Source organism: Arvicanthis niloticus, chromosome 20, assembly GCF_011762505.2.
Source record: "Arvicanthis niloticus isolate mArvNil1 chromosome 20, mArvNil1.pat.X, whole genome shotgun sequence".
NCBI lineage: Eukaryota > Metazoa > Chordata > Mammalia > Rodentia > Muridae > Arvicanthis > Arvicanthis niloticus.
The window spans coordinates 47109879-47132745 of NC_047677.1; the positions used below are offsets into that span (position 1 = coordinate 47109879).

General features: G+C 51.4%; 1 protein-coding gene across 6 annotated transcripts in view; it reads right to left on the minus strand.

Moving 5' to 3' along the window:
* Anks1a (ankyrin repeat and sterile alpha motif domain containing 1A) overlaps nt 1-22867 on the minus strand; it is a 152630-nt gene that overhangs the window by 58793 nt on the left and 70970 nt on the right. For all 6 annotated transcript variants that reach the window (XM_034524045.2, XM_034524044.2, XM_076916490.1 and 3 more), the window contains 7 exons: nt 20325-20621; nt 19556-19631; nt 19203-19304; nt 19010-19111; nt 16871-17067; nt 13687-13779; nt 8845-8965 (listed from right to left, as the gene is read on the minus strand). In XM_034524045.2, coding sequence (XP_034379936.1) covers nt 8845-8965; nt 13687-13779; nt 16871-17067; nt 19010-19111; nt 19203-19304; nt 19556-19631; nt 20325-20621 — 988 coding nt within the window. The remainder of the gene's footprint in view (nt 1-8844; nt 8966-13686; nt 13780-16870; nt 17068-19009; nt 19112-19202; nt 19305-19555; nt 19632-20324; nt 20622-22867) is intronic.

Sequence of the window (22867 nt, forward strand, 5' to 3'; positions counted from 1 at the left end):
CAACTGGGACCAAGAACTTAATCGTCCAAGGCTATGAAGAATGTTTCATTCAAACCACCACATTGCTCAAACCTTTAATTCAATTCAGGATTCTGAGGCAGGAGGAATGCTCTGAATTCCAGGCCAGTCAAACTACATAGCTAGAGTCTTTCTCAAAAGAGCAGGAAAGGAACATATTTAAGACACCGCTGCACAAATTAGTAGATGGAAAATAACTGCTCAATGTCCGCCCTCCTGCCCAGGTCTTGCTGCACACCCCAGGTGCCACAGGTTTGCCACCCTCCTGCCTCCAACTCCGGAACGCAGGGGTTGCGAACGAGCCACCGTGACTGGCTCTTCATGGTTTCCTTGTGTTCAGGCAGGTTAATATATAGCCTTGGAGACAAGGTATTAACAACGTAACACAGAATCGTGAGAGAGACTCTGCACACATTATTTAATATCTCTGCCTATTATCGTCACAACTTTATGGAATTGCTGAGAAAGCTGAACTGTGAATGAGGAGCACGTAGGTCCATGCTGGCACGCACCAAGCTCGAACAAGATGCTAACACCGTCTGTCTATCCACCCCCACAGCTCCACTGTGAGACCAACCATCCCGTCCCTCACAAAGATCAGCAAAGAGACAACTCAGAACACGAGAAGCCCCTCTGAGCATCTATTATCCTCATCACCCTCCGGCCTCTCCTAAGCGGAGATGTAAAAGGGGAGTCTGAAGCCTGAAACTCAGAGCGGCCAGCCACATGTGCTCACTGACTCTGTGACTGTGAGTGCGTGCCTGCATCTCTGCCTTCAGGGGTGTGCCCAGGTATGACAGAGATGAAGGAGCCATGCCTGGCTCAATGCAGGAAAAGGAAGGCAAGTTCAGAAATGGATGCTCCGAGAAAGGTCAGGTGTGACTGGGATGATCTGGGAGCTTCTGGGGTGGTGGACTCTAACCTGGGCTTTGAAGGAGAAGGGAAGCCATGTCAGGTTAGAGAGAAGCAGGCATGTTCCCAGGAAGCGAAATCCAAATCCTGCCCAGAGTGTGCTGAGGAGCAGAGGGTGGAGCCTCCTGCCTCCCACAGCCAGTTCTTCCAGGAGACAGAGGATCTGCACAGGGAGGCTGGCATCTCTCCCTCTCCCACCACACTGAGCTCATGTTCTGCCTCCCAGGACAGCAGGGAATTCCTAGCACAGCCTCTTTATTCACTCTGGTGCTGGTGTCTCTTCCCTTGAGGGCCCTGGAGGCGAGGGATCTTCTGAGCTGCACGTTAACTTCCCCGATGCTTTGCAGGGGTCTCAAGGAATAATAACATTTTAGTATTTGCACATTTCCAGTAATCTGTGCTTATTTCAACCAGGGCTGAAAAATGCAATTCCTGTGAGGAGCCAGGCTACCACACTGTCCTGCTCTCTGTCCTTCGGATTAGGCTCTCTGAGCGCCCAGTCACAGTGGGGAGTGCCCAAACCACATGTCCAGCAGTCCCGGCACAAGGCTGCACTGCTCTTGGAGGGCACATGTTTTCTGCGGGTGAAAGGTCTTGACTAGGTAACTCCTACAGGCCAGGATCTGAAAGAGCCCCTCTCAGCCCACAGCAAACCAAGCACAGACACAAACTGGAATGGGGGTCAGGGGACCCAGGTGCGGTCCATCCCAGGGACTTTCCCTCTTGGGATCTTTTCCAGAGTATGAACACCTGGGATGCATGAGGAGGGGTCTGAGACATGCCGTGCGACTCTGTGATTACATCACATCTCCGTGGTCCCTCCCAGTTTTGTGACTTGAATCAGGGTCTCTGATTCAATGGCTCCAGTCACATAGGTGAAGACGTGGGTCTGAGTTAGTGGACTAGGGCTTGCACTCCAGCTCTAATACCAAACCAGCTCTTCCCCCACCCTATTACACAGGGACAAAAATAGCCCCTCCCTGAAGCTGTGTCTAGAGTTACACACAATGAGGTGACCAGGGGAAAACACCCAGCATGGTGCCGTGGAGGCACTTAGCCCAGGGAGCTGCTGCTGTCTCTATGTCATTTTCTATGCACAGTCATGTCCAAACTCCTCTGCGCGTGACCACGGCCCACACAGAGCTTGGTTGGCTTTCCTGACTTTGTAAAGGAGATACTTTCTTCCAAGCAGTCCTGAAAGCAGGACCAATAAAACCAAAACCTGGAAGTCCAGTAGCCTTGTGACTTGGTTCTGGGTGTCGTGTGCTGGCTAGCTGGCTCTTCCTCCCTGTGTGCCCATGGGGGTAGCCCAGGTCTGAGACTTCAGACTGCCCCACACCAGGTACTGGTGATCTCACCACACACACTGTGCCATTTCCCCAGTCCTTGGAGGAGGCTGTTCACCACCTGTCCGTAATCCTCGGATTCCCGTACCCTTCCCATGAGCAACCTGGCCTGGATCAGGTTCCTCCTGCTGTGACACCTTCCCAAGCTAACTTAAGGGCACCTGGTCTCTCTGTCCCCTGGCTTTGGACAGTTCCTACATTGGGTATTCACAGCCATTTGCTTTCTCTTCTGCAGCTGCTGCGGTACTGAGCCTGTTAAGAGTCTCAAGAAACAGCTAAGACACACTCCCTTCCTCCACGGCCTCATCTCACCCTTCAGCTCCCCCAGGTTCCGCTCTGTACCCAGGGCTTCCATGGCTTCCCTTCAGGAAGCTCTGCTCTGTGTCCATGGCACATTAGGATTCCCAACAACCATAAAGACCTGGTGTGCCTTCTCTGCACAGATGCCGAAGCTTCAAGAAGGCACAGGACTCTGAAGGGCCCGGCCGAGAGAGAGCGGGCAGGAGTTCAAGCACTGGCCTCTGCCCTGGCCTGCACTTCTTAAATCTTCTTCTTTCCTGGAAGCTCTATGTCACCACCAGAGTGACTGTCTCTTCTGTTCTGGAGGGACATGACCACAGTCTCCTGAGAAGACAGCAACACAGACGTCCTAAGTGCTCTCTTCTGTCACCATGACAGAACCCAGGGACTGTCGTTCCTTGCTATCTGTCTCAAAGAAGTGCAGCCCCGTTAGGATTTACCAATGGCCTCCCAGTCACCCGCCCCGTTTCCTAGTCTCCATCCTCTAGCTTGGTGTCACTGGACACGTTGTTAACTGGGATGCACGCTCATTCTCCTGTGCTCCCCTGACTTGGAAATTCTAGCCACTTGGGATACAGGGTGTGGTTGTTGCTTAGGGCAGCTTCACTCTGCGGTCCAGGCTGATGTGGAACTTGTGAGTGTCTTGGCCTGGCTCCCCACATCTAGCTTTTAAGGCTGTTCTTTTTCAAAGGACAAAGAAGAGGTGGCTGTTCTGCCACCTCTTCTGCATATAACTGCACCACTGGAGAGACACACTCAGCTTTCAGGGACTACATTCACAGTGCTTTCTCCTTCCCGTGCTAATGGCCACTTGGGCTGTGACCGACAGGTCCTGAAAACACAAACTTCCCCCAGCCCTGTGCTCATCTCTGCAGAGGTCATTCAGCTCCCTGGATCTTCAGTCTCTCTTTCAATCATCAGAAACATGTGTCTGGGCATTATGGGCGTATTCACACAGACGTCCTCCTAGAACACAGAACACTCAACCTAGATTTAGCATCGTCCCTCAGTCCTGGTCTTCCCAAGTGCCCATTTTTACTGGTTACTAATACTCTCCCAGCCTGGCTGCACACCTCAGCACCCAGCCTTGCTCACCCACACCTGGCTCCACTTGTCTTACCCCTCAAACTTGTCCTATTCCTTCCTCCCCTTAATTTCCTCCTGCCCCTCTGGAATAGGCTCTGGTTACCACCAGACATTCATGAAGGTTCCTGGCTGCAAGCTACTCCTGCCTCCGGCCTGTCCCAAACTCAGACTCCCAAATTCTACCCTTTTGAGTTGTGGCTCCTAGGCTGTCACCCCAGCCCTGAGGTTTTAACAATACTGCTCTGTCTCTGGAATAAAGACTGACATTTGAGATCCAACGCTCTATGACAAGTTCTCTTTGTTCCAGGCTACTCACCACCCACTGTTGTGTGCCACACCCCTGCCTGGAACCTCTGGTCATCTCCCTCCCCAGTCTTGGCCTATCAAGTTGAAGTCTCTATTCCAGGGCTTGGCTCAGACACTCTCTTCATAGAGCTATCTCTGATCTCTTATGTGAACATAACTTGTCTCACTTTTGAACATCAAACTGCTTTTTTAAAACCACTTTCATGTAAATTTAACATATTCTGTCCCCTTCCATCTTTCAACTATTTTCTGTATTTATCATACACGTCCATACGTGTGTGTGTACGTGTGTGTGTGTGTGTGTGTGTATCTATCAAAGCATTCTGTGGAGGAAAATACAGAGCCACTACTCACAAAGCTTACTTGATCAGAAGGAAAGTGAGCTGTCCTAAGTCTGCAGCAGCAGCAGCAGCAGGAGGAAGGCAGCCAGAGAGGCCTGGCTTTGTCAGGAGCCTAAGTCAGAGGCTAAGAGAAGAGGCTGCCCCATGAGACTCAACTGCCAAGCTGTCTGTTCACAGTCACAAAGGGGCTAGAGAGATGGCTCAGTGGTTAAGAGCACTGACTGCTCTTCCAGAGGTCTTGAGTTCAGTTCCCAGCAACCACATGGTGGCTCACAAAGGCATGTAAGCTTCTGTGTGAAAAGCCAGCCTGGGCCTTCACATAGGGAGAAGGGCCTGAGGACCAGCATGAGAGGCCTCACTGAGGTGAGCGAAGGAAGCAGAGGGAGTGCTGCAGACAGAGGACAGGTCCCTCCCCTCCAAGAAGATTCGAGTCTTCTTACTCAAGGGCATGCATGGTTCTCGGAAACATCACCTCGGCTCCATCTGGAAAGTCTTGTAAATCTAATGGCACTACGTTGCATTCTTGTGCACCGCTGTCCTCAGAGCATGCTCACACTCAGTGACCACTTCACAGACCCAGCGTGCCCAGGACAGCGATGTGACTATTAGACCTACTGGCACTTCCCTATGTGCTAACCAACCTGAAAAGCTGCCCCTGCAATTCTGAGTGGTCACATGCCAAATACTAATGGGGAGGCAGACTGCAAAGACAGAAATGGTTGTCACACTGGCCCGGACTCCGAAACACGTGAGACCCAGAGGATCCCTACCCTGCTTACAGCTATCACGATGCCCTGTGGGGGACATGCGTTTTCTGCCTCAGCAATCTGCTGAAGCCTTCTCCTGTGGCTGGGTCTTTCCATCCTGTGGGTGCGATCAACATTTCTGGTGGGAATTCTCCTGAGCCACGGTGGGCTCAGTGCTCCTGTGGTTCAAATTGTCCCAGACACAGTCTGTGCATCCTGAAGTGTCTGAGTCTGGGACCGGCCCCCAGGAGCAGTGGCACTCTGCTTATTACACATTATTTGTAATCACTGAAGGTCAGGCCTTCTCAGTTCCTGACCCCACTCCCACAAGCAGCCGGCCTGTGTCTATCTGCCTGTGTCTATTGCTTGACTTCGCTGCTGCTCTTCTCCTCCTTCAGATACAGTGTAGCAGCTACAAGGAGGCTGGCGGCCACAGCGAGGCCAGAAGCAGGGCGTTTGCCTGCCATGTTATCTCCACTCTTCCTCCCTGCTGCTCACCTCCCAGCCTCCCCCCTCAGGGCCACCATGCCACATCACAAGGCCACTGTGCACTTAGGGAAGCGTTTCTCTTGCCACTGTTTTCTCTTCTTTTGTTCTTTTTGAGATGGGAGAAATGTTCACAGTGCTACATCTGGGATGCTCTTAAACTCCCAGACTTAGAAGATCCTCTGGCCTCTGCCCTCCAAACAATGAGGCTACAAGGTGCCTGCTTGCACCAGACACCAGTAATTTTAATGTAAAAAGAAAGTTGACAAAAAAAAAAAAAAAAAGCATCTCAGAAACTAAATAAGCAGGAACATATATCTTCACAAGTTAAGGCATTTCCCAATTTTGTTTTTTTCAAAAGAAAAGAAAGTCACATTCTGTGTTTGGCAGCTTTATGTGGGTTCTGCAACCAGACTCAGGTCCTCTGCTTGCAAGGCATGTGCTGACAGAGCTCGTTCCCAGGCCCCTGTTGCTAATCTTATTTTTTTCCTTAAAGAATTGTTTTTTGTTCTGTTGTTTATTTAGTTTATCTCTGTGCATCAGTGTGAGTGTCTGCCATGTGTGTGCAGGTGCCCAAAAGGGCCAGAGGAGGGCCAGAGGCATCTCTGACCTGGATAAGACAGCTGTGAGCAGACAATGTGGATGTCAGGAGGCAAACCTGGGTCCTCTGCTGGAGCAGCGCAGTCGGTGTCTGAACTGTGAGCCATATCTACAGCCCACTGTCTAGTGCCACTAACATCACTGTGACTGTGTTGTGGGGCAAGCGCAGTCCTGGAGGTGAGGATGAGGGTGTGTCTGTGTGTGTCTGTGCACGCTCGCGTGTGCATGCGCGAGCTGAAGATAAAAGCTGAGAAACTGGAGCTTCAGCACTGACTGAGGCAGAATTGGCTGACATGCATGAACCAAGACAAATGTCAAGGTGGCTTGTCACATGTGATTCTATGCTGTGTTAAACGAAGCATGGCTATCTCCCAGCCACTACTGCGTGAGGACAGCAATGTCAGGAATGGGCCACACTCACACAACTCAGAACAAAGACAGGCAAAGCCTTAGCATAACCGCCTCTATTCTGGTAATGTTTGCTTTTTTTTTTTTCTTTTTCTTTTTAGTGAGTATACACCACTATAATTAACGAGGCAATTCAAAAGCATCTCCAGTCCCACCCCACACTACAGCACCAAACTCCGTCTCATTAATGCTGACATAAACATAACCTTTGGAAAACAGATTGGTTAGTTTCTAAAAGCTGCACACAAATATGACATTAATGGAAAAGGGAAAAGAAATTACCCAGTAGCACTGCAGGCACTGCTGCCTCACTTCTGGGCTGGTGGTGTCTGCTCCCTGACAGGACATGCAGGGCTTCTGAGAAACTAGTGAGCCAGGCCAAAGGGCTAGCCTGAGCTACCCTGGTCTAGCTTGCAGGCAGTAAGCCACAACAAAGGCCTAGCCTTTACTAGCACAGACACACAGTGCCCCAGTCTCAACAGCCTAACAGGACAGAGCAGCAAGGAGCAGAGGGGCAGGTGTGAGACTGTGAGTCCTTTTTCAAAGCTCTCGGGAGCTGGGACAGAAGGGCTTCACCAAGGACATCTGGCAGGCAGGACAGCCCCTCTGTCGACCACTGAGCTGGCTGTGTGTCATTCTACATGAAGCCCTAAAAGAACTGCCCTTCCTTCAAGCACCATCTTCAAATGCATGGGCCTGTTTCAGCAGAGTTAATCTCCATGATCCTCTTAGAAAGGGGCTCACCCAGCCTTCAACTCTGGAACTCACAGTGATCCCCCTGCCTCAGTTTCCAGAGCCCTAGGATTACAGGTGTGAATAGCTATGCATGGCTCCTGTGGCTTCAGACTCTAGATCAGGCACCAGAGCCTCGCCTGCTCTGAATTAAGAATGCACCCACAGGATGGGCAAACTCATCTGGCTGATACGCCAGAGCTTCCAGAACCACGGGACTCAGTGCCAACCTACACACAGGCCCAGTGCACGTGGATGGAAAGCAACATCCTGGTTCTGAGAGTAAAGAGCAAGAACTGAATGCTCAAGACACTCATGGAGGAAGAGCAGCCTTACGGCTGGACTGCACACTCAGAACTCCTCAAAATGGAACACACCCTAAGTACAGAACTTACAGCTAAAAAAATTCTAGAAGAAAGTACAGGAAAAAAACCCAAAACCCAAAACCCTGGCGCTGGAGCAATGGCTCGGTCAGTGACGTGCTTGCTCTGTGAGGGTGAGACCCGAGCTACAACCCTGAGCATCCATCTATACAATGCCAAGTGTCGTGTGCGCGGTGACAGCACCAACCAGGGATGAAGAACACAGCCAGGGAAAGCCCTTGTCTCAAATGTAAGGTAGATCAGTCATGGTGGCATTAATCCAGTGCTCAAGAGAGGCAGAGGCAGGTGGATGTCCGTCTGCTCGAGGCCAGCCTGGTTAGAGTACAAGTTTCAGGGCATCCTGGGAAGTAAATAAATCAATAAATTGGAAACAACTGAGGAAGATGTGTGACACCAACCTCTATCTCTGCAACCAGACCTATATGTGCATGTAATACAGGAACAGGCATGCCCCACACCCAGTTATCCACACATACATCCATATATCATCCAAATACAAACATGCACACACACTCATGCTGACACACACACCTTGACTTATGAGATTATGAACTTATCCATCAAAAAAGAAAAGACAAATTGGACTTCTCCCAAATTAAGACCTCAAAGGCCACTGTAAAGATGGCCACACTGAGAGAGAAGCACATTCAATGAAGAGGCGGTTGGGGGCTGTGGTGGCTCAGGCCAGCTAAGAGAACCAACAGGACACACGAGGCATGCATGGTGGAGGGCCTCATAGCTACAGGGAGCTGGCAGAGGCAGGCTCTGTGGTCACCACTCCCCAGCCTGCTCGGTGCACTTGCTCACTCACTCCCCTCTGCAGGCCAGAACATCCACCCAGAAACACAAGCAAGCCACAGTGCCAAAGCACTGTGGTTACAGGCGATAGCAGTCATGACCCTAACGAAGAACATTCTGTCCATCGTGGACCTGAACAACCTAGTCTGTAGCTAGCACCACAGGCTCCAGCCAGTCTCCATAGAAGTGTTGCTGTCCTGTGTCCTGCTTGTGCAGTTGTCACCTGGGTGCCCTCACCTGCCCTGCTGCAGGAGGGTTGCATCTCCATCCATTCAAGGGCATGGAGTCCAGGTATTGAACGAGACAGAGCACAGGGCCCTTATCATCCCAACCTCAGGACCCCCCCCACCCCAGCTGCAGCATGGGAGCGGGGTGTGCATACCTTCGGTCCTCCCGTCTGCGGTCCCCAGCTTCTTGGTCTCTGCTGTGAGTAGCAGCTCGTATGGGTGCTCCTCCTCCTCCTGGGGGGCGCTGCTCTGAACCCTGGGTCTCACAGCCAGGCCCTACGAGACAGAAGCACCCAGAACATGTTGGGCACAGAGACAGGTGGGACACAGCAGAGCTCTGATCCTTGCTACCTCACACAGTGGGCACAGAGGAGGGACGGGGAGTTGGGCATCCTGTGAGTTCAAGGGTGCTTGTCTAGGTCTTCACCCACTCGGGCTCATCCCCCAGAGGTGGCAATGTTAGAAGCTTGGTGTCCAGTGCAGGGGGGAGGGGACATAGACCATGAAAGAGGGGCCTGGTGGGGGGTGGTCCTCAGGAGTGCCAGTCCTAACAAACCCACTCCCGGGGGAGTTGTGTACAACCTCAGTTGTTATCGTGAGAGCATGGCACCCCCATGCTCACTGCCCTCTGCCACACACTCTCCAAGCTGCGGTGCGGCTCAGACAGAGCTGCTTCATCTTGGCTTTGTGGCATTCCAAACTGTGAGCCAAACAAACCTCTTTGCTTTATAAAGTATCCAGATTTGGAGGTTTTTGTTGAAGCAACAGAAAAACCTACAACAATTTCTGTATATGAAATCTCCACAATCTGACTAAACCATTCTTTTTTTGTTTTTTTTGCCCCATTTTATCCTTCAAAAGAGATAAAAATCTAAGACTCTCTTCCCTCCCTTCTTCTTCTCTTCCACAGGGTTTTCTGTGGAGACTACTTTCTTCTCTGATGTGCACATGCCCTACCCAAAGGCCAGTATCCATCTCAAGAGGAAAACAAGACACTCCTGCTGCTCAACCCTTTACAGGTACCAGACACACTGGTCTGTCCTCCTCCTCCTCCTCCTCCTCCTCCTCCTCCTCCTCCTCCTCCTCCTCCTCCTCCTCTTCCTCCTCTTCCTCTTCCTCCTCCTCCTCCTCCTCCTCTTCCTCTGCTGCTGCAGTCCTCGAGAGCCTGGAACTTGCCATGTAGACCAGACTGGCCTCACACTTACAGAGATGCTCTTGCTCCAGCCTCCTCGGAGCTAGGACTAAAAGCCTATGCCACCACAGCCAGCTTGTGACTATCTTCTTCATGGATTCCTGGTGCCGTGGGAATGACGAGACCCTACAGCCAGCTTCCTGCCATGCTATGAAGTGACTTTGGATCCCTCCACAGTCTTGAGAGTCAGTGGCTATGGAGTGGGCGTCTGTGGGCAACGGCAGCTCCATCTACTGAGCTGGTGCTGATCAAGCAGACAAGCGCCCAGCTGCGGGGCCTCCGTTAGGTGGGCCTCAGGGGCTGGCTGTGGCACTGGGGCCCAGGGTAAAAGCACAATGCTGGAGCACAGGGAGGGCACAGAGAGCCCTGCTCTGAGGATTCTACTCACCTGCCCTGAGCCCAGTGCGTCTGAAAGGCAAGCTAAGGATAATTATATACCAGCAATCAAGCTAGAGCACAAACTTCCAGATCTCACTCATGTGAAGGGTATAGCCTGGGAGTGAAGGGTACAGCCTGGGAGTGAATGGGGCGGGGCTGGAGTGACGGGGGGGGGGGGTGTCAGGGTTGGGATTCTCGAACAACAAATCATCAGGTCCTATTGGCAGAGGTCCTTTGCACACGTACACACCTCTCATCGCACACTGGGAAGGCAACAGGCTGGTGAGTCACCAGAGTCCTCCTCTATGGGGACAGCTCCCTGTGACCACTTCCCTTGAGGAAGGACAGTACTCCTAGCTGATGTTTTGTTTACTAGCAAGGCTGCCATCCTGAACAGTCTCTGACTCTAAACCTCTGGAGCATGGCAGGTACCCCTTCTGGGCAAGGCCTCTGGAAGCTGGCAGCTCCTTTACTCTGGGAGTCCTCGGCATCTTTATTCCAGGTATGGTTTCTTAGGAGCACGATTAAGGAAACAGAGAGGGACCATTAAGTAGTTTGCACCAAGTCAACTTGACACCACAGGCTTTACCGACAGGAGAGTGGGCTCTGCAGGGTTACAGCACAGGATCCTTCAGGCAGAGCCCTGGAATCTGATTCCCCGTATGTTTGCCTCAGTGAGAGTTCTCACCAGGCCTAGGTATGCTTCCCTGAACGGGAACTGACCTGGATGCCTGACAGGGCCAGGCAGGACAGAAGACTTCCAGTGGCAAATGAGTCCACCAGGCAGGACAAGTGTGAGCAGAGACCATCACCCACAGCAGTGGGGACACCAGTCACAGCTAGAGTACCTGGTTCTGGCCCATTCATCTGTAAACCCAGCAAGCCTGGTTACCCAAAGTTCATAGCGGCAGTACAGCCATTAAGCACACTTCCCCAGATTCTAAACCAGATTGGCCTCAGTCTTCCTACATCCAAGGTGGACGGTCTTCCCTGTTCAGCTGCAAAGTGAGAGCCCTACCTGGACCCAGACAATAAATGAGGTGTTCCTGTCCGTCCTCTTGCTCTGGCCTGACCAAACTATGGGATTAAACCTTCAGAGCCAACAACAAACTATTCTTCCAGCCATTACTTCCACAGAAGCAGACCTGTGCCACAGTGACTATGGCAGTAACTGAACTTCAACGGTTTGCTTTTTACTAAATGACTCCTAAGTCTTCCTTCCCTCCTCCTCCAGAGCTGGCGATAACTCAAAGCTGAACCAGTGCACTGTCTGCTCTGTGGGGAACAGCCTGGCTTGGTCACAGCAGGGGTGCGAGTAGCTACCACACAACTGTAGCTTGGAGAATCCAGCTGGGTGGGGATGTCTGAGAAGCTCCATGACAGAGGAGACCATGGCTACCCTCATGGCAGCTGGCAGCCGCTCGAGAGGAGTGAACACTGTGTGTGTGTGTGTGTGTGTGTGTGTGTGTGTGTGTGTGTGTGTTCACGCGCGTGCGTGCGTGTGTGATAGCTCATGTCTGGCATCAAGATGATGGGATCATTACTTGAATACGTTCTTCCACCATCAAATACTGGGTCACATGATTGACAAATAGATAATTCTTGCTTGGCATGGTCATAAAGCCTTCCCTCCTCAGCACCAGAAAGGTACTGGGTTTAATCTTCTCAGTACCACAAACAAGAGAAAATGGCCTCAAGTTTAATGACATCAGTGTCTCAGAATTCAAGCTTAGTTTTAAAGCTTTGAGAGAGCTGGAAACATAGATGGTGGGGTCAGGGGTCTCGATGCTCCTGCAGACAAGCAGAGGGGGTTCCTAGCACCCACAGCAGCTAGCTCGTAGGCCTCAGTAATTCCAGTTCAAGGTGGTGCAATGCCCTCTTTGTCCTCTCAGGAAACCAGGCATGGGTGTGAAGCACAGAAAGAGGCATGGAAGGGAAGAATGCCCGCATACATAACATACAACAGTCAGAGTCCTGTGGGGATCATTACGAGAACGTGGGCTCTGGCCAGATTTCCTCTATATTCAAGCACCCATTGTAACAGTGGATAGCAAGTCCAGGGCTCTTGTTTTTGTGTCAACTGATCTAGAACTCCAGGATATTAGGAAGCATTTCCAAAAGATGAATGTCACACACAGAAAGGCATCCCAGCAGGTGAGATGGCCTCCACACCTGACAACTTGTGTTCAGTCCCCTGAACCACATGATGGGCGGAAATAACTCTGTCCTCTGACCTCACATGCTGTAACATAATAAAAAAATATTTTTGAAAAAAGGTAAGCTATTTCAAATAGCCACCTCCTTGCCTCCCACCCTCATCATACACCTCCTATAGCCTTTACTTAACTGTATACACTTACTACTTAATAAACTGGTAAGCAACATGAATATCATATAGCAAAATTGACCAGACCAAAGAGTCTTCTTTTCCAGTTGTCACTTGTGACCTGGTTCATGTCTGGATACAATCTCAACCACCAGACTTGACAACATAGTACTGTTCACACAGAAGGGAACTTGACACTTTGTATCAAAAGACAACACCAGAGTAAAAGTGAAAGTCAGGGCATCAGACAGCAGCAGACCTTGCTTCCCATGTGGCATGGCAGGCCCACACCTGGCTTGTATGATATAGTTGCACCACAAGTCTTTCAGGGTGAAAGGCCTTGCTCCAGATTAGACACATGTACACCACAAACGTACTAAGCACAGGAGCAATGAGAAAATAAGAAATTCAAGGATGCGGATATGGCTCAAGGGTAAGAGTACTTGCTTTGAAAGCACCAGGAGCATAGTTCAAATCCCCAGCTCCCACATAAAAAGCCTGTTCCTCCAGCATTGGAGTAGAGGCTGAGGGTAGGGACAGGAAGATCCTGAGTGCTCACTGGTCAACTGGCCTGGCCAAAATGGTAAGCTTCAGTTTACCCAGAGACCCCTTCATGAGGGCTGAGAGCAACAAGGAAGACAGCCACGGTTCAGCTCTGGCCTGAGCATGCAGGGCACATGAACATATTCTGTACAGTTATACATATGCTTAACACACACACAAACACAACACCGCTCTTCCCCTGAAAGAAAACAGGCTGGAGGTGGCTCAGGGATGGAGGGCTTGCCTGGCATGCACAAGGCTCCGGGTTTAATACCAGCACTGGAGAGACGGTTCACTGAGCCAGTTCACTGGCTGCTCTTCCAGGCTCAAATCCCAACAGCTATGTGGTTGCTCACAACCCTCTGTAACTTCAGTTCCAGGGGATCTGATGCCGTCATCTGACCTCCACAGGCACCAGGTAGGCATGTGTATACACACACACACACACACACACACACACACACACACACACACACAAAACCTCCTTTACGCAGACACTCCTCTACCATCTAGCAAATGCTATGTCATGTCAGTGGCGGGATAACCCTCACCCCCTACCTCAGAGGCTGCCAAGGGAAAATACTTCTTATCTACACGTTCTTCTTCCTCTTCATCAGGTGGCGGCTTTGCTGGAGGCGGTGGACGTTCCCTCTATAGAAGAAAAATAAATATATTCTACCATCTCTCTGTTTCAAGTATTCGTCTTTCTGTTTTACCCTTATTTTAGTCTTTGGAAATAAAAAGAATCCTGTGAAGAATTCCCCTAGGACACTAAAGTTGAGGCCCAGTGTCTGAGCAGGTGGAGAACCCTTCGCACAGACACAGCTCAATGAGCCAGGCCATGGCTTCCGATGTCTGCAGCAAAGATCACGGACACCTTCCTCAGCCTGGCTGTGAAGAAGAGAGGAGAGCTCAGAGCTGACTCGCTGGCACAAGACTGTAAGGACATAGAAAACTGAAAGCAAAAGGCAGTGACTTCACTTCCAAGTCTCTACTGAAGAGAAGAAAACTGAGCTTGTCTAAAGCCGGTAAAGCAAGAGGAAAAGCAACCAGAGATGGCGCGTGTGTCCTTCCTCAGACTCCAGCACTGCCCTACTCGTCAGTAAAAGCCCGCAACCATCTCTTTAACACCTGTAGCTGCAGCCAAGCAGGAGGCTGAGCCAGAAGTATCTCACGCCTGGGAGTTTGAAGTTACTCTCGCTCAAAAAAAAAAAAAAAAGTCTCATTATCCCTGGCTGTCCTGGAACTCACTCTGTAGACCAGGCTGGCCTCGAACTCAGAAATCCACCTGCCTCTGCTCATTTTTTTTTAAATTGGTGATAGGGTCTTACTGTGTAGCCCTAGCTGTCCTAGGACTCGCTGTGTAGATCAGATTGGCCTTACACTCACAGGGATCGTTCTGCCTCTGCCTCTGAGTGCTGAGATTGAAGGCATGCACTGCCATACCCAGCATGAAATCCTCCCCTTCAGTAAGAAGAAGGCCATGGTTATGGGACCTCTGTGTAGTCCATTTAGACAGGAGCATGACCACTAGTCTCCTTAGGGCTGGGACAGGGAAGCTTGTTCTGAAAGGACCAAAAGCAACCGTACTAGACTTCACTCAGTTCTACCACAGATCATAGGCAAAGCGTACATGTGGCTAGATTAAAAAAAAAAAAAAAAAGTCATTAAAACTTCAGGCTTCCTGTAACCACAGGGCTGCAGTTTGCCAACTTTCCCCAAGGCCAGGAGCTCGCTGAAGGGGTGGGAACACGTGAGCCAAGGGTGATCCCTGACGGCACAGCGGAAGGCTGGGAGGCCACACACCCAAGCCTTCCCCTCTATTCTCTACGGTGCTGGAGTCCCCTACCCAGGAGAGGGCCGGACAGAGCTGGCCCCAGGCTCCCCCAGGCTTGCAGGTCAGTTCCATGCTGCTAGAGCAGGCGAGGTGTAGGATGCAGAATGGTAGAGACTTCCCAGAGAAATCTGCAAAGGCGGCTGTATTGGGTTTGGCACCCAAGACCTTCCTGCTCCAACATGCTTCTCTGCTCTGCAGCAGCCCCATCATTCGGTCCTTCCTGGACTCTCTGAGGCAGACGGACTCAACAACAATTTTATGATAGCTTTATGTGCTCAAGACAGTGCTGTTTGAATTGGATTTCCCGTGGGGGGGGGGGGCTCACTTTCTCCACCCTTCCTTGTTCTACAAGTACTGGAACAGGCCTAGTCAATGCACTGTGTACAAAGGTAGTGACACTGTGTACAGGTCCACTGTGAAGCCAGCCTGGGAACACCAGAGTAGCAGAAAGTAAGATGAAGCAGCAGAAATGGCCCATCCCAGAAGCCCTCCAGATAGAGCAGGACCACTGCAGACAGGGAAGGGAACCCAAGTCCCCGTGGGGCTCTCGCTCTGAGGTACAGGAGACATCTGCCACCATCTCTGTTAATCCATCGACACGGAGGTCTCAGCCACAGTGGGTCAGAGAGGTCAGAAAACAAGAATGGCTACACCACATGCATGCACAGTGCTTGCTCAGACGTTCTTGTACAACCATGCACTACAGGACCCTGAGGCTTCTAGCAAAGGCACTAGCGCCCCCTACTGGGCGACACCTGCAAGCCCCCCACTCAAAGCAAAGGCTTCCCCCACAACTTAAAAGTATGGATGCCAATAGGAAAAACTGGTAACTGTCCACAGAAACATCACTGTCAGCATGTGTGTGTGCTCACAGTTCTTGCTAACACCTACCCTGCTGGGCTGCCATAAACTAGAGGGTTCACCGAAACCCACACCCAAACAGCGAGACTGCATCAGGGCAAAGTGCAGGGCGAGGTGACCACCAGAGAATGCGCCATGAAGTTCTAGGCTTTCCCCAGGCCACAGTTAGAAAGCTGTCATCTGCTAGAACTGAGCAGGAAGGGAAAGCCAACAGGAAAAGCAAATGACACCCTGAAAACAAAGGAACACCAACACATATGACCCCAAATCTGTATCAGGGTGGCTGGCACTGGGGTCCTGTCAGCAACATCGAGGTCAGGCCTTCACCAGGGTCTGAAAACTCTGTCAAGTGGAAATAAAGTAGGGACAGGCCTGCAAACGTGGAGCACCGTCTAGGGTAGAAGGGGGAGGCAGGAGGGAGCCCCGATGCTCATGAGCGAGACCAGCCGTAAAAGCAGCTGTTACACAAAGCAGCAGGAGGCAGGAGGATGCACACCGAGGGTAAACTCAGCGTTGCTCTCATGAGCTGAACCAGGGCTAGGAAAGAAACACCAACAGACAACATGTCTCCTAAGTGTGCACAGTCTGAGTAAACCTTGCTATGCCCTGTCCCCAGGACAGGACCACCCGTCCACATGGCTGGTAAGGCAAGTGGGGCCAGGAACAGCCTGCAACTCTCATCACTAGATACTGGATAATCTGCTATCCAAAGTGAAAACAAACCACACACAGCAAGATCCCCAAGGCTTGCAGCAGTGAGGCTGAATCAGAGACTGGGATCTGATTGAAGGCAGTGGGGGGGGGGGGGGGCGGGGAGACGCAAACTGTCCACCCTGAACATGGAAACAGCGAACTTCTACCTCAGTGTGATCTGCAGTTTTACTGCCCTGGGCAGAGACTTTCTCTTGCCAGCACCCCCAGCTACCACCACAGTCCCCAGCAGGCTCAGGCCAGGGCCACAGGCAGGCCTCACTGCCCACAGGCAGGCCTCACTGCCCACATACAGGCCTCACTGCCCACAGGCAGGCCTCACTGCCCACATACAGGCCTCACTCCAGCAGCCCTTGCTCCGGTGGCCTCAGCCTCCTTGTTCACGGAGTCTCTGTCAGACGACCGCCCGCTGGCCGTGCTGTCCAAGGAATGGCAGGACACAGCGTTGTACAGAGCCTCGTAGGGACCCTCCTCCTCAGCATGTGTGTCAAAATCAGGGATCAGCTCAGTGACTGCCTTCTCCACATTCCCTGGGGAAGAGGACAGAGGGCAAAACGATCAGTAAGAGAGGGCAGAGGCCCGCTCCTCACCCTCTGGCCAAACAGACCTCTCTGCAGTATGAACTCGCCCAGCACTCAGCCATCCCATCCCTTTGCTAGGGGACTGGAACTGATGTTCTCTAATTCAATACAGGGAAGTGAGCTTGGCCTCAAACTCAACACACGCACCCAAGGTCTAGCTCCCGGCAAACATATAGTGACTTTAAATACATAAGGGATTCTCCCCAAGTCCTCTGTAAGTTCCCTGGTATCTCGATTCGGTGTGAACATAACCTTAACCTGAAAATGTAGGTGAAATGTGTGACTGAAAACCAAAGTAATGCTTCCAATTAGTGATTTTGTTTATTTGTTGTTTTCTTCTAAGCCATGGTCTCACTATGTAGCCCTGGCTGTCTTGGAACTCACTCTATAGACCAGGCTAGCCCTATCCTTGAACTCACAGAGATCTGCCTGCCGCTGCTTCCCAAGTGCTGGGATTATAGGTGTGCGTCATGTCCAGCCTCCACCTTTTGGTTTTTCCTTTTTTTTCTTTTTTGTATTTTGCACTTTAAAGGTTTATTTGTTTTATGTATATGAGTATATTGTAGCTGTCTTCAGACATACCAGAAGAGGGCATCGGATCCCATTACAGATGGTCGTGAGCCACCATGTGGGTGCTGGGAATTGAATTCAGGACCTCTGGAAGTCAGTGGTCCTAACCGCTGAGCCATCTCTCCAGCCCCCACCATTTGTTTTTGAGACAGGGTTTTCCTGAGCCCACTTTAAATGCTTTAATGAAAGCTCCAAAGCCTTCCTAAGGTAAGGTGTTCTGTGACTGACTGGCTGTCTCCTCAGTGCTGGGATCCAACTGTGACTGCAAGGTCACTGCTGGAGATGGCATCTCTGAGTTGCTTGTCACAGTCACCAATGTCAGTGTGGGCTCCTTCAAAGTGAGGAGTGCAGTGAACGATCCAGGTCAAGGAAACCATGTGTGGGGTTGTGAGGCAGGGATATGAGGTGGGAGGTGGGAGGAGCTCAGGGACCCATGGGGCAGGCGGGAGCCCGAGGCCATTCCCCCTTTCCTGTTGCTTGAATGTTCATTACCATCTACATTTGGGAGGTGTTGTCATCAGGATTTCCTTTGTCATTATACACCGGCTTCTCAGCAAGCCTCAAAGTGCTCCACCCGATGACCACCCACCACCCAGACCACTCCACCCTGGAGATTTATCACCATGACTGCCACGTGCACAACTCATTAGACACGTGCTTTGCACCGACTGTTCCCAAGCCGCCTTCTCCTGTGTTGGGCAGGAAGCAATACCGAACCCACCTTGAGAGGATCCTGCCAGTTACACTTCTCTACAGAAGTAGAGGCCTGACTAAAGCAGACCCGGGACTGGAGAGATGCTTGGATGTTACAAGCACTCTCTGATCTTGTAAAGACCCACGCCCATTCCCGGCACCCACATGACAGCTCCCAACCATCTGTAGAACCCAACACCCTCTTCTGACCTCCATGGACGCCTGCATGCATGCAATGCACACAAACACACTGGGTGTATACACACACACACACAGTTTTGCAAAAAAAAAAAAAAAAAAAAAAAAAAGGACAGGGTCTTACTGTGTGGCCCTGGCTAGCCTGGAACTAGCTATGCAGGCCAGGCCTTGAACTCACAGAGCTGTCTGCCTGTCTTTCAAGTGCTAGAATTAACTAACTTTCAAGTGCCTGATTTAATGAAGAAGAAAAAGACATGGAAAGGGAAAAGGAGGACTGACCACTCCCACAGCATAGCTACCTGTGCCCTTATGTAGCATGGAGACCACTGAGCTGTCTGGGTCCTAACAACCCTGCAGCTACCATTTAAATCAAGAACTTTCTACTTTGCCCAAGAACAAACACTTCTTCTCAGGCTTCAGAGAATCTCACCCTGAGACTTTGGTGCTATGGCGTCTGTGCTGGAGAGGAGAGGTAGCTGGGCTGTGGAGGTCTTGTCCACTTCTTTCAAGCTTCTTTTTCCGGTCATGTGATCTGTGAGAAAATTCGTAAAGACAGAAGCTGTACTTAGCATGGTGTGTTGTAGGTTAGCCACTGCTGGCTCTGGCAGTGTGGTAACACGTACCTTCGATCAGCGCGGCTATCTGCTGGCTCTTCTGAGAAGGCAGGTCCCGGACAGTGTCGAGGGCAGTCAGGCCACGGTTATCCTTTATGTTAACATCAATTCCTAGAAAGGGCAGCAGGCCAGGGAAGTGAGCATGTTTGGGCTAGCCTGAGAAGTCAGGTCCAAGGATAGCCCTAGCTGTCAAGCAGCATAACGAGCATTCTTCACTCGCAGCTATTGACCGAGTCACACATCTCTGACCACACACACACACACACACACACACACACACACACACGCACACACACGCACGTGCGCACGCGGGTCTCAGATACCGCCCGCCTGGCACACGGGAGCAGCCCTGCCAACCTCACCTGCGGCCAGCAGGATTTGCACCACATCGGTCTTGCCAAACAAAGCAGCCTCATGCAAAGCACTGCCCATCTCCGTCTGGAAGGCAAACGAGAGCGCAGCCGCATGTCATGGGAGCAGTTTGGTGTGTCACATGACAGACGTGGATAGGGAGGGACAGCAGGTAAGCTACACAGAGCCCCCTGGGGGCGCTTCACCTTTCTGAGATTTCTTGTATGGGTTCTAAAGCCACCAAGGTCCACATAGTAAAACCACTGTGTGCTATTGCAGGCCAGGGAACGTGTGAATTCCCACTGCTTATGGGGAGGATGACCAGTAAAACTTGTCCACACTCCACCTTCCTGGGGAGAGGGAATCAAAGCACCTCACGGCCCAAGTGGAGAGTCAACAGCCTAAGGAGGCACTGACTGCCAGAAGCCTGCCATCAGAGAGAGGGCGGAGCTACAACGGCAGCTGAGGTTTTGGCAGTGCAAAAAGGTGGCCCGAGTGCGTGTACGAGAAGGTAAGGAGCCTTTCTGTTTGGAGATGGCCCAGGAGCACATCTTTTCAGGGTTCAATGACCAGCTCATACCCTGAAAAGAAACAAGCAAAGTTACTAGACTCACTCCACAGAGCTCATCTGCCTCTTAAACGTCAGAGCGGGACAAGGTGACACACGGAAGCACGTGGATGTGATGTGAAAGGCGCTAAACACGCAGCCCAGCAGCGCTGTACGCGTGCCTTCCCCAGGGACTACGTCCCTCATGGCAGAAGACACATCTGGCTTGCTACCTGGTAGTTGCTATCCATGCCGGCGTCCAGCAGGACCTGCACCACAGCCTTGTGGCCATTCCTTGCTGCCAAGTGCAGTGGGGTGTGCTTCCGAGTGCTGCAGCTTAGGAGATTGGGGTGTGCACTCAGCAGTAGCTTCACCACCTCCAGCCGCCCGTACAGTGCTGCCAAGTCCAGAGGTGTTTCAAATTTGTTGTTGCGCATGGTGGGGTCCGTGAGCTCCTCCAGCAGAGCCTTCACGACCTCCGTGTGGCCGTACTGTGCCGCGCAGTGCAGGGCTGTCTCGTTGTCGTTGTTCTGAGGGTTAACAAGAGGATCGTATCAGAGAGGCTCGGGCCAGGAGACTAATACCAGCCCTGCCTGGATAATCACCCATAAAACCACTGAAATTTAAATGAGAAAAATAGCAGTAATACTTGAGAACTCATACAGCCAAAATCTGGGCACTGCCCCAATGATCAGCCTGACTGCTCCTGCTGGCCTCCTCTGGCCCCAGTCCCTGCAGGAGGGGAGTATCCTGTGTGCCTTCCAGGGTGTGTCTCCACACTGAGGGAGAAGGATCGAGGGACGGCTGTGGGTCCATAGTAGAAGCCCCGGCATGCATGGATACCGTATCACTGATATTGTTTCACTATAAATTTCAATTGGTTTTACAAGCATTTCTTTGTTCAGCCCCGTGGTTCTGATTCTGGGTTTGGTCATCATCCACACCCTTCCACACAAGCTTTGTACGAAAAGGTCATCCATCATCTCTGTAGCTTCTTGCATGCAAATCAATCAGCCAGCAGGGAGAGCAACAGAGCAGAGCACCGCAAACCACTCTTAAGGCAGCAGCCAGCAGCCAGCCCTGAGGAAGAAGGCACAGGCTCAGGCCTGAGGGAAACGGGGACCCTATCCTGTCCCGTGCTTACTGCAGAGGGGCACATGGGCCAGTGCATATATACAGCTTCTACCGCTTAAGACAGTGGGTACATGGGTAGAATCAGAGAACTCTGTGCATTTCAACCATCAGAGAGTGTGAACCATTTTGATTATGTTCTCTGCGGAGACTGACGGCATGTGACTGAAGCAGGCAGCGCTCTACAGAGCACAGGTAAGAGCCAGGCTCTCACCACCGTCTGCGTCTTCAGCTCACCCAGGCAGTTCCCATACTTGGGGAAGACATGGCTTGAGAGCACCTGTCCTGAGTCAATACTGTGCACCTTCCAATAGCCACAGGTTAAAACTTAACTACATCTACAGTTGGTTTAACTGTTAGTGACATTAAAAGGAGCAGACGAGGAGTTACCCACCCGTGCATCAATCCCATCTGCTTTTGACTACATTTTGTTGTTTTCGTTTTGCTGGTTTGTTTGTTTGTTTCCCAGCTACAGGAAAATGGGCGAGAAAGATTCGGAGCTGCTGAGACCAAGGCCCCAGGCGGCAGTGACAGCGAAGAGATGTTTGAAACCCAAACGAGAACAGAAGAAGCTGCAGCAGGGGCACATGCAGAGATAAAAGCACAGAAATAAACAGGATATGGGTGAAGGAACCAGAGCATCAGCACAGTCAGCCAGAGCAGCCACAGGACGCAGCCCTCCATGGCCTCCAGCAACAGAGAAGGAACCTGGAGGTCTGGAGGAAGAGCAAATTCTGCTCTGAAAACAAATTCGTGGGGCTGCCTATGCCAAGGTCATGCCCACCTCCTACCAAGCTAGGGCCCAAGGTCCCTGAGCAACCTCAGGGCTGTCACCTCACGTCCTTGAGACAAAACCAGCTCCATCAACAGAGCTGGCAGGAGCTTTCTGGAGAGCACAAGCCGAAGACGGTTAAGAAGAGTCTGAGTTTTCTGCCTCAACTTGTGCATGACAACCAGAGCCAAGAAGTCAGCTGATTCTCATCACAACTCTATCCACTAAAACTTGCTGACTATGGAGCAAACCATTACAGCCACGGTGCCTCTCAACATCCAGAACTGTCTCTCCTAGGTTTTTGTAAAATGTAGGACTCAGGGACTGAAAAATCATAAAGCTGTAAAGACTAAGCTATTTGGTGAGGGAGGGAGAGAGGGAAGCAGAGAGCAAGGAACGTGCTGGAAATTCAGCTCAGAGGCAGACGAGTGCTAGCACACACCAGGCCCTGGGTTTAGTCCCTACTGTATCCCAGCAAAACAGTGAGGCGGAGAGACACAGGGAGTGTGTTTAGGTTTGCTTACTTGTTTTCATTGGCCTGTTGGCTTTTACTAGGATGCAGACAGCTGTCCCGAAGTTGTCCTGCTGGGCACAATCTTGGTCAGCCCTGGCACATGGCCTGCCTGGTGTTTAATACTATCTGACCACACCATGCTGGCACAATGTGCAAGCATCTGGGAGTATTGATTTTGCCAGACATTGGCTGGTGGTCAGCTTTCTTGAATTGTCTGTGGTGACCACATGACCACAGCTGAGCACTGGCCAGCACACGCTCTCCCTGTTTCCTCTAGGAGCTGACAGCTGTCCGCTTAAGGAGTCCTCTGATTCAGTGAACCCACAGAGAGAAGCAGATTGTGAGCACCAGCTATGGAC